The sequence below is a fragment of the Hemitrygon akajei genome, chromosome 3, assembly GCF_048418815.1.
Source record: "Hemitrygon akajei chromosome 3, sHemAka1.3, whole genome shotgun sequence".
Classification (NCBI taxonomy): Eukaryota; Metazoa; Chordata; class Chondrichthyes; order Myliobatiformes; family Dasyatidae; genus Hemitrygon; species Hemitrygon akajei.
In genome coordinates, this window is record NC_133126.1 from 26408073 (window position 1) to 26426742 (window position 18670).

General features: G+C 43.7%; 1 protein-coding gene across 1 annotated transcript in view; it reads right to left on the bottom strand.

Moving 5' to 3' along the window:
* Window positions 1-16455, bottom strand: part of ttc7b (tetratricopeptide repeat domain 7B) — a 470560-nt gene extending 454105 nt beyond the window's left edge. The window contains exons 1-3 of the mRNA XM_073039387.1: window positions 15892-16455; window positions 4930-5084; window positions 2406-2574 (exon numbers count right to left, since the gene is read on the bottom strand). Of these exons, the coding sequence (XP_072895488.1) occupies window positions 2406-2574; window positions 4930-5084; window positions 15892-16012 (445 nt within the window). The 5' untranslated portion in view covers window positions 16013-16455. The remainder of the gene's footprint in view (window positions 1-2405; window positions 2575-4929; window positions 5085-15891) is intronic.
* Window positions 16456-18670: the final 2215 nt, after the last annotated feature.

Here is an 18670-nt window from a genome sequence, read left to right on the forward strand (position 1 = left end):
TCATCCTTAATAATAGACTCCAACATTTTTCCAACCACTGAGGTGAGGTTAACTGGCCTATAATTTCCTTTCTTTTACCTTCCTCCCTTCTTAAAGAGTGGACCTTGGGGTCTAATTCCATAGTTCTCTGAAAGTGACAACTCAGGTCGATAGGGTGATAAAAGTCAAAGTAAAATTTAGTATCAAAGTACGATACATATATGCTACTATATACTACCTTAGGATTCATTTTCTTTCAGGCATTTACAGAAAAATAAAGAAATAGTGGAGAACTGAGAAACTTTACATAAACAAAGACTGACAATCAGAGAAAGAAGCTCACTCTCATAGGCTTGTGTGTAGAATGTAAGAGTTGGGACATGATGTTGCAGTTTTGTAAAACACTATTTAGACCGCACTACGTGCAGCTCTGCTTGCCTGTATAAAGATGTGCCCATTTCCTTCCATAGATGCTGCCAAATCCGCTGACTTCCTTCAGCAGCTTGTTTTTTTTCCCCAACAGAACACTTCTTGAAAAAGGTGTAAATACTGATGTGCTTAGACCAATTAACCCGTGTCGTAACAGGTTTATGTTTTTCATAGATCTAGTCCGTGACAAACTGCTATTCTGCCTAGTCCCATCTAGCTGTACCCAGACCATGGCCCTCTACACCCCACCCATCCATGTACTTACTCAAAGCTCTCAAATGTTTCACCTTTCACTCTTAACCAATCACCTCTAGTTCTAGTCTTACCTGCTTGCATTTATCCTACCTATACCCCTCATAATTTTGTATACCTCTATCAAATCTCCCCTCATTCTCCTACACTCCAGGAAATCAACCCCTAACCTATCAACCTTTGCCTATAACTTAGGAACTCAAGTCCCAGCAGCATCTTTGTAAATTTTCTTTATAGTCTTTCTAGCTTATTGATATTGATATATTTCCTGTAGGTAAGTGAACTCAATTGCACACAATGCTGCAAATTTGGCCTCATCAACATCTTATACATCTTCAACACAACATCCCAACTCCTGTCTCAATACTCTGATTTATAAAGGCCAAAGTGCCCAAGCCTCTCTTTAAGACCCTATCTACCTGTGATGCCATTTCAAGGAATTATGGATCTGTATTCCCATATCCCTTTGTTGTACTACACTCCTCAGTACCCTACCATTCACTGTGTAAGTCTATAACATAGGGCAGGCGGTGATCATTTAGTCTAAGGAGTCATGCAGCATTCAAACAGGCCCTTCTGCCCAACTCATCCATGCCAACCGTGTTGCAGCAAGCATCTTACCTCTGTTTTTATCTAGATGGCTTTTAAATGTGCCCTGGCCACCATTTCCAGCAGCTCATTACCAAGTACACATCACCACTTGCATGAAGAAGCTGCCCCAGACGGAATGGAGGAAGAGAGAGGTGACTTGATAGAGGTGTATGAAGATGATAAGCACAGATCAAGTGGACAGACAGCGACTGGCTAACATGAGACAATTTTAAAGCGATAGATGGAAAGTATAAAGGGATGTCAGAGGTACTTTTTTACACACAGAGAATGGTGAGTACGTGGAACATGATACCAGGGGTGGCAGTAGAGGCAGATACGTTAGAAGCATTTAAGAGACTCTTGGATAGGCAAATGGAGGGCTATGTGGGAGGGAAGGGTTAGACTGATCTTGAAATAAATTAAATATTTGGCACAACAATGTGGGCCAAAGGCCCTGTACAGTGCTATATAGTTCTATGTTCTGTATTAAACTAATAAAACACATCCTTCGTGTCTGTACAGAGACGTTAAATGACTACTATTTCCTACCCCAATAAGACAAATGATTCAATGAACCTTTTTCTACATATCAACATCTAGAAAGTACCATGTTCTAAACTTTAGCAGAGTTAACTACTTTGAGCGTATTTACCCAAACTCAGCTGTTTGCGCAGTAATATTAACTTACAATTTTATATTTCCTTCCAAGACATTCACAATACCACCAATGATACTGAACATGTTTTTGCTGACTGTTCCACAAAGTTGCAATTGAAATAACAAAGGAAACTTTCATGCCTACTCCTCCGGTGTCACACCGATTAGAGAATGCATCTCAGGAAAGCAGCAGCTGCTTTTCGGACAACAAGTGGGTGCATCGAGTTAATTCAGACTGGGTTCAGCATCCTTTCCTTAACCTGGGAACCTCGCTGCAGTTCGCTTCCCCCTCTGTTTAGTGTGGAGGATTGCTTAGCAATATACAAGTCAAGCTAAGTAGTTAAAGGAACTTTGAAATGATTATATTAACTATCTATTGTCTTGATCACATTCTGTCAAAACTACCCATCACAAGAGACAAACAATAGCTCTTATTTTCTACTGACATCAAAACAACAAAAAGGAGTTTCAGATTAATTTAAGAAAAATGTCCGCACCTTTTGTAGCATAGGATTCGGCAATGATTCTAAGTCTGTAAACGGGCACTGCTACCAGCTGCATCTTGTCCAGAATTATCTTGTCATATAGGGCAAGAGCTCTTGTGTGGTCACCTTCAACGTAATAACACTTGGCCAAAAGCATGTTGGCTTCCTGCATAAATTCTTGCTGAAAACAGAATAGAGTACAAATAAGATGAGTTAACAGCTCCTGACCTGAGACACAAGAGACTTCAGATGTTGGAATCTGGAGCAATGCAAAAAGTACTCGAGGAACCCTGCAGGTCAGGCAGTACCTATGGAAGGAAATGGACAGTCAACGCTTCGGGTTGAGACCCTTCATGTCCCCATTTTACTGTTCCACTGTGAAGTCTCTATCTCTGAATGGACAATGAACACTACGTCACGTTTTGCCCTCTGTTTGCACTACTTATTTAATTTTAAAAAACATACAACTTGTAACTTTTTATGCATTACAATGTCCTGCTGCCACAAAACAACAAATTTGATATATGTCAATAGTAAACCTGATTCTGATGTCTCCAAGGTATGCCTACTCTGAAGAAATTCTCTTTCTTTCTTCATCAGTCCACATGAAGGGTCTCGACCTGAAACATCAACTGTCCCATTTCCTTCCGCAGATGCTGTCTGACCCTATTGAGTTCCTCCAGCACTAAGTGTAGCACCTGACCTGAGTGCTACACAAACTTAACTCATACTGCATTACTCTTACACGAGCTGGAACAGTTTTATATATACTGTATATCCTTAACCACAAATGACAAGGTAGTGGTGATCCACTACCTTGAACCATTGGACTGCAAGTAGCAAAGGCATTTCCACAGTGCTGTTGGATGGGAAGTTATAAGATTTAGACTTAGCAACATTACAGGAATAACAACAGTCAGGACAGCGGGCAATTTAAAGAGGAATTCCTAGAATGTTCAGGCAGCTAGCTAACCACCAACTTCTCATAGATCCTCTCTCATTATTTGGCCATTCCAGCAATTGTGTCTTGATCTTTAAAGCTTTCTTCTTACCACTTTCCCTGGGTTTTCTCTGGATCTAGACACAGTAGCGTAATGCTATTACAGTGCAGCACAACAAGGTTAAATTGCCACCACAGTCTGTAAGGAGCTTGTACATTCTCTCCATGACCACATGGGGTTGGGCTATGTTGGTCGTTAACACAAACGACACATTTCACTGTTTAGTTCAATGCACAGTTGGCCCTCCTTATCCACGGGGGATTGGTTCTGGGAACTGCCGCAGATACCAAAAAACGCGGATGCTCAAGTCCCTTATTTAATCTGTCTCAGTGTGGGTGGACTTTAGGACCCGGGGGAGCTCGGGATCCGCTGCCCGCGGCTGCTGTTGAATCCACAGTGTTTCTGTTCCGTTGGCGGAAATTAACACGATTGAAAATAAAGTGGAATAATAAAGCGATCAGAAAGAGGTGAAATACCATCGATCATTGGAAAAGCATTAGGCTACAGTCGGTCAATGATACGAACAATTTTAAAGGATAAAGTGAGAATAATGGAGCATGTGAAAGGCCCTGCCCTGATGAAAGCTACAATTATTACTAAGCAATGCAGTGGTTTAACTATTGAAATACATATGTTTAAGTGTTTTATATGCATAGAAAGGTAAAATACATACTATATACTAAGACAAATGTTTGACTAACTGCTGGAGAGAGAACTTCTGGGTTTTTTTTTCGATTCCAATCCACAGTAACCTATGCACATCCTCCTGTATACTTTAAATCATCTCTAGATTACTTATAATACCTAATTCAATATAAGTGCTATGTAAATAGTTGCTATACTGTATTGTTTAGGGAATAAAGACAAGAAAAAAAGTCTGTACATGCTCAAACGAGTGCTGGAGAGAACTTCCAGGTTTTCCCGATCCGCGATTGGTTGAATCCTCGCATGCGGAACCCGCAGATAAGGAGGGCTGACTGTACATATGACAAGTAAAGTTAATCTTTAATCTGTTCTTTAACACTTACCTCTGAACCACTTCCCCAGGGTTTTCTCTGGAAACATAACTGGGTATATTTCATTCCCTTCCCCGACCATCTCCCAATATCACACAGTATGCACTGCTATTGTACAGCACCACAGAACAACACCCTGTATTGTAGCAAGCTGACCACTGCCATAAGACAACATTATACAAGTGGTACTTCGTACAGTGTAACTGCTCATTACCCAACACTCAGCAAAAGAAAAATCAACACTTTCAAAAATTGTGCATATTTTAAAATTAATGTATAATGTTTTTTGTGTTAATTATTTAATTGGGTTCTCTTTATCTAGTTTTAGGACACGTGAAGACACAATCACATTTTAGGTCATATTTATGCAGAAATAGAGAAAATTCTGCAGGGTTCACAAACTTTTTAGCACCACTGTGAGTGTAGGAGGGAGATCAAACTGATAGTAATGAAATCAGAAAGTTGTACTGATAGAGGTAGAAAGCTTGCAAAGTGTCCATGAACTGAAGATGTACTTACCTTCAAGTTGCCTCTGTCCAGTGCTGCAATGAGATGTTTCTTCACTTCAATCAGCTTTGACTTGCCTTCTGGAGGACCAGCCTCTGGCTTGATTGGGTTATCTTTCACATACTGCTCCAGCTTGGATTCTCCCAGTAACAGCTCTGCCAGGTCATCTGTGAAAGAGACAGCAATGAGTCTTAAAGAAAGAACAACACAAACCTGCATCCTGATGAATACCTTTTGAGGCACTGCAGATGGCATGGTAAAGGTAGCATAGTAGTTAGTGTAACACTAGTACTGTGCCAGCTGTAAGATATGGGTTCGATTCCCGCTACTGTCTCTAAGGAGTATGTATTCTCCCCTAACCGTATGCATTTCCTCCAGATGCTCCAGATTCCTCCCACCTTCCAAAGATATATGGATTAGTAAGGGTTAATAAGCTGTGAACAAGCTATGTTGGCGCCAGAATCATGGCAATCCACAATCCTCACCGATTTAGTTTGATAAGAAACAGCGCAGTCAGCTGTATGTTTCGACGCACATGTCACAAAGTTAATATACGAGGGGTGATTGATAAGTTTGTGGCCTAAAGTAGAAGGAGATGAGTTATACAGCTCTCGTTACACGCACGTGCAGTTCAACTCTTTGAGTGATTATGCAGAAAGTTTGAAGGTAATAACTCATCTTCTACCTTAGGCCATGAACTCAACAATCACCCTTGCTCTGGACCACTTCTGGAGGTCCAAGACACCGACTTCTACAAAGAAGGGATCCGTATGCTCCACGACCGCTGGACTAAGTGTATAAATGTAGGAGGGGACTATGTTGAAAAATAAATGTGCTAGGTTTTCTAAGATTGACTCCTGCCTTAGGCCACAAACTTATCAATCACCCCTCGTACTATCATCTAACCTAATCTGAGGGAGCATGTCTTCTGACTTCTTATTCTGTCAGGTTGAAGTGGATTAATTTGAATTGTTAAAACATGCAAAGTTTAAAGTAAATTTATCATCAAAGTACATATACATACGTCACGATATACTACCAAAATTCATTTTCTTGCAGGCATTCACAATGGAGCAATTAAATACAACAGAATCAATAAAAATCTACCTAAACTACCTCTTGAATCTTGGTCCTTATTGATGTGAATGTAGCTGCCGGGTTGAGGATGAATACAGTGCAGAAGAAACAAGAGGTCACCAAACAACGCAAGTCAACAGACACTCAGTTAAAATTACTTGTGCCTCTGAGTCGGAAGGTCACAGTTTCAACCCCTGTTCTATACTGTGATATTTCATTGTAGTAGCATTCTGTTATATTGATATTGGTTTATTATTGGCACATATACCACGATACAGTAAAAAAAACTTGTCTTGCATACTGTTGCATAGTGTACTGCACTAGAATAAGCTAATAACAACTATGATAATAATAGCTTATTTATAGAGGATTTTTCATACTAACGATGCAGTTCGAAGTGCTTTACAATGGAATAAAGAACAAACATGAAAATAAAAGACAAAAATAAGTTAGTTAGAAACAAAGATTAAATAAATTGGATTTGAGCTGGTGTTTAAAAGTGCCAACAAAGTCTTCATCCTTTATGGTTTTAGGTATTGAATTCCACAGTTTAGGAGTTCAGTTTTAAAAAGCTGACCTGCCAATTATCTTTTGAGGGATATTGTCTAAATTTAAGAAACTAAAACATTAATAATGCAGAATAAAGTGGGAAAGCTACTGAAAGACACTACCCATACTGCAAACTGCTTTTTCCAAAAGTACCCTTCTGGAAAGTGCTATGGGGCCTCTAAAACAATAACTTTATGACATCTTAAAAGTGTCTTCTCCCAGGCAGATCCCTGATCATTTTATATACATTTTATTCCATATCTATACTTTAACCTCTAACTTTATTTTCGTATAATTCCTTTTTCTTTATCATTGTTGTTGTTGTTTTCGATTCATGTCATGCCCTGACCCAACACACCACAGTAAATTCCTAATACTTGTAAAGGTATATAGTGAATAAAATTGATCCTAGAAAGAGCACAGTTCAGGTAAAAGATAAAGGATGAGATGAGGTAGATTTGTGAGGCCAAACATATCATACAAGAGGTCTGTTCAAGAGTCTGCTAACAGTGGAGTGGAAGCTGAGTTTGTGCCTCATAACATTTGTCAAAATATCCTCAACAGTGCCCTCACCATGATACATTTCTGGCCCAATGTTTAAAATCAGTCACATATCTCACTACTCCTTGTGGGAATTTCCTGTACACACACCATAGAGATTATTGCAGGCAAGCTCAACTTTAGAAAGTATTCATGGCTACACTGATTTATGAAAAAGCCTTTTAGATTCAGATTCAGGGATACAGCACAGTAACAGACCCTTCTAGCCCATCGAGTCCACACCATCCAATTACACTAACGTGACCAATTAACCTATTCACTGGAATATGGATGGAAACTGGAGCATCCAGAGGAAACCCACTCGGGCACGGGGAGAACATACAAACTCCTTACAGACAGCGGCAGGAATTGAATCTGGGTTGCTGGTGTTGTAAAGCATCATGCTAACGACGATACTACCAAGCCACCCTTAAGAGCTTTAAATAATCTAACTTAACTTTTCTCTCTCCTTAGGAAGGAGCAAAAAGATGTTTTCCACAAAATGTTTTTTATTGTTGATATAAATGATAAAAGGAGATGACATGATCTTCAGCCATTGTACCAAGCAAATCAATACATGCAATTACAATATAAAATAGATTCTGGTTAATTTGGACACATCGAGACCAATAATGTTTCGGCCCAGTGAAGCAGTTTTCCCAATTAGCCGAAGTTCCATGAAAATTGTTAAAAAGGGATAAAAAAGACAACATTTAACTGAGGAAAAAAATATGTATTTAATTGAAATACAGAACAAATTAGAACTGCCAATACTACTACAGAACTATAAAACTGTGTCCTAGTTCACAATAGTTATCGACAGAGGAATTCAGTGTACTCTACTGTGTACTTTTGACTCGGAGCAAGATGGCTGCGAGTGAACTGCGGATTTTTTTCAGAGCGAAGGGAGTTTTTTTATTACTCGGGTTAAAGAAAGGCGAGACTGCGCAGGCGCGTGACGTCAGCCAGTAGAGCACGAAAGGCTTAAAAAGAAGGCAGCCATATCCAGCGGGCAGCGGTGTGAGAGGCAGCATGGCGATAGGGCTTTGGCTGAATGGGCTTAGACAGTAACAAGGAGAGATAGAAAGTATGTGTGTGAAGCCAGTTTTCTGTGCTCAGTGTCAGATGTGGGGTGTCCTGGAATCTCCCAGCCTCCCAGATGGCCATATCTGCACCAGATGTGTTGAGTTGCAGCTCCTGAGGGACCGTGTTAGGGAACTGGAGATGCAGCTCGATGACCTTCGCCTGGTCAGGGAAAGCGAGGAGGTGATAGAGAGGAGTTATAGGCAAGGTAGTCACACCTGGGCCATGAGAGACAGACAAGTGGGACACAATCAGGAGGGGGAAGGGGAAGAGTCAGGTACTAGAGAGTACCCCTGTGGCTGTACCCCTTGACAATAAGTACTGTTGGAGGTGGGGGGGGGGGGGGAGACAGCCTACCTGGGGGAAGTGGCAGTGGCCGTGCGTCTGGCACAGAGTCTGGCCCTGTGGCTCAGACGGATAGGGAAAGGAAGAGGAAGGCAGTAGTGATAGGGGACTCTATAATTAGGGGGTCACACAAGCGATTCTGTGGACGCAGGAAAGAAACTTGGATGGTAGTTTGCCTCCTAGGTGCCAGGGTCCAGGATGTTTCAGATCATGTCCAAGATATCCTGCGGTGAGAGGGAGAACAGCCAGAGGTCGTGGTACATATTGGTACCAACGACATAGGTAGGAAAAGAGAAGGGGTCCTGAAAAAAGACTACAGGGAGTTAGGAAGAAAGTTGAGAAACAGGACCTCCGGATTACTGCCTGTGCCATGCGACAGTGAGAATAGGAATAGGATGAGGTGGAAGATAAACGTGTGGTTGAGGGATTGGAGCAAGGGACAGGGATTCAGATTTCTGGATCATTTGGACATCTTTTGGGGTAGGTGTGACCTGTACAAAAAGGATGGGTTGCACTTGAATCCCAGGGGGACCAATATCTTGGCGGAGAGGTTTGCTAAGGCTTCTGGGAAGAGTTTAAAATAGAACTGTTGGGGAGTGGGAACTGAACTGAAGAGACTGGGGAAGAGGAGGTTGGCTCACAAATATTGAAAGCTTGTAGACAGTGTGTGAGGGAGGATAGGCAGGTGATAGAGAAGGGATGTGCTCGGCCCAAAGGTTTGAGATGGGTCTATTTTAATGCAAGGAGTGTTGTGAACAAAGAGGATGAGCTTAGAGCGTGGATCAGTATTTGGAGCTATGATGTGGTGGCCATTGCATTGACTTGGATGACTCAGGGACAGTAATGGTTACTTCAAGTGCCAGGCTTTAGATGTTTCAGAAAGGACAGGGAAGGAGGCAAAAGAGGTGGGGGCGTGGCACTGTTGATCAGAGATAGTGTCACAGCTGCAAAAAAAGTGGAAGACATGAAGGGATTGTCTACGGAGTCTCTGTAGGTGGGGGTTAGGAACAAGAAGGTGTCAATAACTTTACTGGGTGTTTTTTATAGGCCGTCTATTAGTAACAGGGATATCGAGGAGCAGATAGGGAAACAGCTCCTGGAAAGGTGTAATAATAACAGAGTTGTTGTGATAAGAGATTTTAATTCCCAAATATCGATTAGCATCTCCCTCAAGCGAGGAGTTTAGATGGGGTGGAGTTTGTTAGGTGTGTTCAGGAATGTTTCTTGACACAGCATGTAGATAAGCCTACAAGAGGAGTGGCTGTACTTGATTTGATATTGGGAAATGAACCAGGGCAGGAAGGATGTGGAAGCCATAGAAAGGGTGCAGAGGAGATTTACAAGGATGTTGCCTAGATTGGGGAGCATGCTTCATGAGAATAGGTTGAGTGAACTCAGCCTTTTCTCCTTGGAGCGAAGGAGGATGAGAGGTGACCTGATAGAGGTGTACAAGATGATGAGAGACATTGATTGTGTAGATAGTCAGAGGCTTTTTCCCAGGGCTGAAATGGTTGCCACAAGAGGACACAGGTTTAAGGTGCTGCGGAGTAGGTACAGTGGAGATGTCAGTGGTAAGTTTTTTTTACTCAGAGAGTGGTGAGTGCATGGAATGGGCTGCCGGCAATGGTGGTGGAGGTGGATATGATAGGGTCTTTTAAGAGGCTTTTAGACAGGTACATGGAGCTTAGTAAAATAGAGGGCTATAGGTAAGCCTAGTATTTTCTAAGGTAGGGACATAGAAACATAGAAAATAGGTGCAGGAGTAGGCCATTCAGCCCTTTGAGCCTGCACCGCCATTCAGTATGATCATGGCTGATCATCCAACTCAAAACCCTGTACCTGCCTTCTCTCCATACCCCCGATCCCTTTAGCCACAAGGGCCATATCTAACTTCCTCTTAAATATAGCCAATGAACCGGCCTCAACTGTTTCCTGTGGCAGAGAATTCCACAGATTCACCGCTCTCTGTGTGAAGAAGTTTCTCCTCATCTCGGTCCTAAAAGGCTTCCCCTTTATCCTTAAACTGTGACTCCTCGTTCTGGACTTCCCCAACATCAGAAACAATCTTCCTGCATCTAGCCTGTCCAATCCCTTTAGAATTTTATACGTTTCAATAAGATCCCCCTTCAATCTTCTAAATTCCAGTGAGTATAAGCCTAGTCGATCCAGTCTTTCTTCATATGAAAGTCCTGCCATCCCAGGAATCAATCTGGTGAACCTTCTCTGTACTCCCTCTATGGCAAGAATGTCTTTCCTCAGATTAGGGGACCAAAACTGCACACAATATTCTAGACACGGTCTCACCAAGGCCTTGTACAACTGCAGTAGAACCTCCCTGCTCCTGTACTCAAATCCTTTTGCTATGAATGCCAACATACCATTTGCCTTTTTCACCACCTGCTGTACCTGCATGCCCACCTTCAATGACTGGTGTACAATGCACCCAGGTCTCGCTGCATCTCCCCTTTTCCTAATCATCCACCATTCAGATAATAATCTGTTTTCCTGTTCTTGCAACCAAAGTGGATAACCTCACATTTATCCACATTAAATTGCATCTGCCATGAATTTGCCCACTCACCCAACCTATCCGTCACCTTTCATCCTCTTAGCATCCTCCTCACAGCTAACACCGCTGCCCAGCTTCGTGTCATCCGCAAACTTGGAGATGCTGCATTTAATTCCCTCGTCTAAATCATTAATATATATTGTAAACAACTGGGGTCCCAGCACTGAGCCTTGCGGTACTCCACTAGTCACTGCCTGCCATTTTGAAAAGGTTCCGTTTACTCCCACTCTTTGCTTCCTGTCTGCCAACCAATTCTCTATCCACATCAATACCATACCCTCAATACCTTGTGCTTTAAGTTTGCACATTAATCTCCTGTGTGGGACCTTGTCAAAAGCATTTTGAAAATCTAAATATACCACATCAACTGGCTCTCCCCTATCCACTCTACCAGTTACATCTTCAAAAAATTCTATAAGATTCATCAGACGTGATTTTCCTTTCACAAATCCATGCTGACTTTGTCCGATGATTTCACCTCTTTCCAAATGTGCTGTTATCACATCTTTGATAACCGACTCTAGCATTTTCCCTACCACCGATGTCAGACTAACCGGTCTAGAATTCCCCGGTTTCTCTCTCCCTCCATTTTTAAAAAGTGGGGTTACCCTCCACCCTCCAATCCTCAGGAACTAATCCAGAATCTAAGGAGTTTTGAAAAATTATCACTAATGCATCCACTATTTCTTGGGCTACTTCCTTAAGCACTCTGGGATGCAGACCATCTGGCCCTGGGGATTTATCTGCCTTTAATCCCTTCAATTTACCTAACACCACTTCCCTACTAACATGTATTTCCCTCAGTTCCTCCATCTCACTAGACCCTTGGTCCCTTACTATTTCCGGAAGATTATTTATGTCCTCCTTAGTGAAGACAGAACCAAAGTAGTTATTCAATTGGTCTGCCATGTCTTTGTTCCCTATAATCAATTCACCTGTTTCTGATTGTAAAGGACCTACATTTGTTTTGACCAATCTTTTTCTTTTCACGTATCTATAAATGCTTTTACAGTCAGTTTTTATGTTCCCTGCCAGCTTTCTCTCATAATCTTTTTTCCCTTTCCTAATTAAGTCCTTTGTCCTCCTCTGCTGGGCTCTGAATTTCTCCCAGACGAGTTCTGCACAACTTTGTGGGCTGAAGGGCCTGTATTGTGCTGTAGGTTTTCTATGTTTCTATAAATGAACAAAACCAGCACAGACACCTAGGGCAATTTTTTCTGCTAATGTCAAATCTTTTCATGGCATCTTGGCAAGAGTATGAAATTCTTCAAAGTCAAAAATCTCTGCGTTTTGAATCAGTGCCTGTCAGCCCAAATGGATAGCACAGGCATACACAACTAATGCTATTTATAAACTGTTCACTCTAAGCACAGTGTGGTGTCTAACAGCCACACAACTGCACACATCTGACACTAGTTAAAAACTGCACAGCAACAGTCTACTGCCCCAATGAAGTGGCATAGTGCTCGAAACAAAGAACAGGAATCCCAGCTATTTTCTCAATTATCTTTTGTTTTTTTAAGAGTTGTCCCAATTAAGTGATGGTTTAAATAACTGAAAACCACTGCATCTCTTTCCAGACCTTCTTGGCAAACACACTAGGACCATCACATGCACTATCGCAGCAACCTTGAAGGTAGTGGGATGAAGCATCTGCCAGGGGTCTTCTCACCACCAGACATGCGAGGCCTTGCTGTCCAAGAGCAAAACAGGGTTTTTCCATGAAGATTGGTTGAGACTAGAGCCAGAGGTCATAGGTTAAGGTGAAATATTTAAGGGGAATCTGAGGGGGAACTTCTACACTTAAAGGGTGTAGAGAGTGTGGAATGAGCTGCCCAGCAGAACTGGTGGATGCAGGCTCGAATGCAATATTTGGGAGAAGTTTGGATTAGTATTTGGATGGGAGGGGTATGGAGAGCTAAGGTCCAGATGTGGGTCTCTTAAACTAGATAGAATAATAATTAGGTATGAACTAGATGGGCTGAGGGGCCTATTTATGTGTTATAGTGCTCTATGACTGTATGAAGAGGAAGGGGAGGAGTCGTCCTGCTAAGTGATTTTTAAGACTGCTCAGGAAACTATTGCACTGAATCTACCATCTCTCTGTGCAGGGCCTTAAGTATGTTTCTTGTCATTGAGTCATAGAAAAGGACAGCACAGCAACAAGCCCTTCGGTCCATCTTGTCCATGGCAAATCAATTAAACTGCCTACTCACGTCATCCTGCACCTGGACCATAGCCCTATCATCTATGTACCTATCCAAACTTCTCTTAAATGTTGAAGTGGAGCTCACATGCACCACTTGCACTGGCAGCTTGCTCCAGACTCACGATCCTCTGATGATCCCCCACCCCCATGTTTCCTTGAAACTTTTCACTTTTCACTCTTGACCCATGACTTCTAGTTGTAGTCCCACCCTACCCCAGTGGAAAAAGCTTGCTTGCACTTACCCTATTAATATCCCTCATAATTTTGTATACCTCTATCAAATCTCCTGTTAATATTCTATGTTCCAAGGAATAAAGTCCTAACCTATTCAATCCTTTCTTATAACTCAGGTCCTCCAAACCCAGCAGCATCCTTGTAAATTTTCTCTGTACTTTTAAACCTTACTTACATCTTCCCTGTAGGTCGGTGACCAAAACTACACACAATACTCCAAATTAAACCTCACTAACGTCTTATATAACTTCAACATAACATTCCACCTTCTGTACTCATTACTATGATTTATGAAGGTCAATGTGCCAAAAGCTTTCTTTACAACCCTATCAACCTGTGGTGCCACTTTCAATGGATTATGGACCAGTATTACCAGATCCCTTTGTTCTATGGCATTCTTCAGTGCCCTATTGTTCACTGTATAAGACCTACCCTGGCTAGTCCTACCAAAATGCAATACCTCACACTTGTCTGCATTAAATTCTATCTGCTATTCAGTCCATTTTTCCAGCTGGTTCAGATCCCACTGAAAGCCATGACAGATTTCCTCACTGTCCACTATACTTCCAATCTTAAGCATCATCTGCCAATTTGCTGACCAAGTAAACCAGATTGATATAGATGACAAACAACAATGGACCCAGCACTGATCCCTATGGCACAATCACAATCACAGGCCTCCAATCAGAGAGGCCAACCAACCACAACCGCTCTTTGACTTCTACAAAGCCAAGGTCTTATCCAATTTTCTACCTCATCTTGAATGCTAAACCTTTTTGACCAACCTCCCATACAGGATCTTGTCAAAGCCTTGTTACAAGTTCGTGTAGACAATATCCACTGCCTTGCCTTCATCAACTTTCCTGATGACTTCCTTGAAGATCTCTAAAAGATTGATTAGACATGACCTACCAAGCACAAAACCATGCTATCAGTCCACGTCCATCCAAATCCTCAGATATCCAGTCTCTCAGAATACCTTCCAATAACTTTCCCACTACTGATATCAGGCTCACTGGCCTAACATTTACGTGTTTATTTCTTAAACAACGGAACAACATTGGCTTTCCTCCAATCCTCCGGCGTCTCATCTGTCATTAAGGATGATTAAAATATCTCTGCTAGGGCCCTTGCAACTTCTGCACTTGCCTCCCACAGGGTCCAAAGGAACCTTGTTAAGCCCTGGGGATTTATCCACCATGATTTGCCTCAAGCCGGTGAACACCTTCTCCTCTGAAATCTGTATAGAGTACATGAAGTTGATGCCGTTTGGTCTTACTTCCACAGACTCAGTAAATACAGATGGAAAAAGTACATTTAAGATTTCCCCCCTTGCCTTTGGCTCCACACATGCTGATCTTCCAGAGGGCTGGCTTTGTCCTTTGCAATCCTTTTGCTCCAATGGACTACTGACTGACTTGTGCTGAAATGGCAAACACAACAGTCTGCTGATGCTGGTAGCAGGAGCAACAATTTGCTGGAGGAAGTCAGCAGGTTGAGCAGCATGTGCAGCAGAAAGGAACTGTCAATGTTCCAGGTTGAAACCCTGCATCCTGGTTCCCGCTGAGTTCCTCCAACAAACTGTCTGTGGTTAAAGGTGTTTCTCGACAGAAACTTTACCGTGAGGGACAGGTGACGCTGCAAAGTTCAACCATTCTGCAGCAATGAAGCCATAGCCATCCTTCACCCTACATAAACAGTAAGTTGCATTATATGCTGAGGTTGTCTGTCCCCACTACCCAGTCTCCACTCACAAAGGTGGCCATCAGAACCATGGCTACATTGTATCTGTTGCTCCTGCAAGTCCCAACCAAGACATTTTCTTGTCTCCTCTTCCCATCAGCTGAATATACAAAAGCCTTAATGGACTTTGTACAGGGGAGGGGGGAGGGGAGGCAGGGGAGATGGAGGGGAGTGGTGGGAGGAGGAGAGGGGGAGGGGAGGGGGAGGGGGAGAGGGAGAGGGAGAGGGGAGGGGAGAGGGAGAGGGGAGGGGAGAGGGAGAGGGGAGGGGAGAGGGGGAGGGGGAGGGGAGAGGGGGAGAGAGGGAGGGGAGGGAGAGGGGGAGGGGAGGGGAGGGGAGAAAGGAGAAGGATGATGGAAATAGAGAGCGGTTGACGGACAGAGGGGGCGGGGCCAGGGTCCAGCCATCTCTCCGCTGCAGTATAGTTCCGGTCCCCAGTTCGACCCCGGCCAATGCCGGCTCTGTGAACCTGAGCTGAAAACTCACTGAAAAACTGCGGGTAACACCATCCGGGGACCCGGGCCAAATCCCGCTGCTGCCGGTCGGAGTATATGCTGCTGTTCCCGACCGGATGGGCCCCCACGCACTGTCAGCTGAATGAGCGTCTAGGCCGCGGCATCCTTACCGTTGCCGATGAGTTTTGCTGACAGTTGCTTGACGAGCTCTGGGATCTTCTCCCACAGGCACTCGTTGCGGCAGCGCTCAATCTCGATCTCCAGCCGCGTTCCGGACTTCTTAGCGGCCATTTCAGCGGCAGGGGCCGGTATGCGCCGGAGCGGGGCCGGGAGGACCGGGACTGTAGCGCCCGCCCCTGCTCTGGCGACGGTTGCCGGGACTGCAGCGCTACTCGCTCCTGACACGGCGGCGTTTCCAGGGACGCAGCGCCTGCTCCCGCTCTGGCGGTGGCACCTGGGACTGCAGTTCCCGCTCTTGACACGACGGCGTTTCCAGGGACTGCAGCGTCTCTCTCACCTTAGGGCAACTCCAAGCATTGTAGCGTCTATTGCCCCGCCATGTGGCGGCGGCCGGTACTGCAGGCGCTCCGACTTCCGTGAGAACTTGCACCGTCGCGTTCAATTGTATTAACGCGGACCAATTTTTTAATGTCATTTCCTGTACAGAGTGTAAGGAGAACAAAATAATTGTTACTCCAGATCCGATGCAGCACAAAATCACGAAAGATAAAGAATAATAATATCTTACGTTTTAGATTATAATTATTCAATATAATAAACATTATATTTAATAAATAGAAATGCAGAAGATAGCTTCTGTGCATAGATTGAGATAAAAGTGGCACTACACTGTACATACGGTGACAGACAGGAAATAATAAAGTAGTGGAGGAGTTGAGTGGCCTTACTGCTGGGGAAAGTAAATGTTTTTGAGTCTGTGGGACAAACAGTCCATGAGAAGGGTGTGTGGGATCCTCCATGATGTTACAGGCACTTTCCTTGATGATGGGGCGGCTGGTGCCAGTGTATTTTTGAGTGGTTTTGCATACCTATTATAGAGGCTTCCTGCGGTGCAGTTTCTGTACCAAACAGTGATGCAGCTTGTTTGGATGCTGTCTATTAGAATGACATGAGTATGGATGTGCAAAGCTCTCTTCACCCCCTCCACCTCAAAAAGTGGGGGGGGGGCTTTATTGACAGTGTAGGCGGCCGTGAGAGTTTGTGTGAGATGTGCCCTCCCAGGAGTTTGAAACTGCTCACGGTTTCCATCTCTTTCGTGCCAATGTAAAGGGGGTGTGAGTAATGCAGGTTCAACTGAAGTCAATAACCTTCTCCTTCATCTTGTTGACAGTAGAGAAGAGGTTCTTTGCCAGGCACCAGGCCCTGAATTCTCCCACTTCTTCTCTGTAGGCCGTCTCATCAGCGAAGTTGACTCAGGTATGTGAGCAGAGTGGGCTCAGCGCACTGCCCTGGGGGTACCCATAATGAGGATGATGGCGAGGGAGGCGTAGATGTATATCCTGACTATGAGGTCTGTTAATTCAGAAATCCAACACCCAGTTGTGTATTTAGACCTAGGAGCAGGAGTTTGTTCACCAAGGTCTGTGGGACGACAGTGTTGAATGCCGAACTCATATCCAGAAGCAGCTCTCTGACACATGTCCTTGTTTTTTTAGGTGTGTCAGGGCCAGTGCATGACAGATGCTATGGCATCTGTTGTACAGTGGTTCTGTCAGTAAGCATATTGGGTGAGTGTCCCACGTGGGAGGGGTGGAATGCCGTTCAAAGCACTTCATGAGTTCGTTGGAACAGGGATGATGGTGGCTGATTTGAAGCATGTGGGGACAGCAGCCTGGAGGAGTGAAGTTTTGAAGGGGTATGGGGGGGGGGGGGGGGATAGCTTTTGTGGCCGGCATTGTGTTGCATGTCTCAAGGTGTGCATAAAAGTTCTTTAGAGCATCAGGGGGGTGAAAGGAGTCACTGGTACGGTCGACGCTGTTTTCCCTTGCATAGTCAGTAATGCCTGTAATCCCCAGCCAGATACACAGGGGATCTTTATCAGACAGAATCTTTTCTGCATAGCTGGTCTTTACTCTCTTGGTGTCTAAGATAAGGTTCCTGCTGGCTACTCTGAGAGCTGTTCTGTCACCGGACTTGAAGGCAGTGTCACAAGGTTGTCATAGGGAGTCTACCTGTGCATTCACCCAAGGCTTCTGTTTGGGCTGTGAGACTAACCGTGAGGTACCAATGTTGTCTACACACTTGGCATTCAGACCTTGAAAGAGATCAGAGTTAATCAGAGTCTTGCTTGTTAAGTAAGAACTTGGAACTCAGGTTTTATAAGGTATTGCTCAGACCACATTTGGAGTATTATGAGCCGTTTTGGGCCCCCTTATCTAAGAAAGAATTTAAGGCAGAGGTTGATAGATTCTTGATTAGTCAGGCCATGAGGGATAAGGAGAAAAGGCAGGAGACTGGGTCTGAGAGGAAAATTGGATCAGCCATGATAAAATGGTGGAGCAGACTCAATGGGCCAAATGGCCTAATTCTGCCTCAATGTTATGGTCTAAGGATGAGCTGATATTGAAGAGGGTCCCAGGGAAATTCACAGGAATGAAAGGATTAACATATGAGGAGTGTTTGATGGTTCTGGGTCTGTACTCCCTGGAGTTTAGAACAAAGAGGGGGAATCTCATTGAAACCTATAAGACCTAGACAGAGTGGATGTGGAGAGTTCGTTTCCTATAGTGAGGGAGTCTAGGACAAGAGGGCACAGCCTCAGAATATATTCCTCTAGAGCAAAAATGAAGGAGTAAGTTCTTTAGCCAGAAGACGGTGAATCTGTGGGCCTCATTCACACATACAGCTATGGAGGCCAAGTCATTGGGTATATCTAAAGGAGAGATTGATAGGTTCTTGATTCATAAGGGTATCAAAGGTTACAGGGAG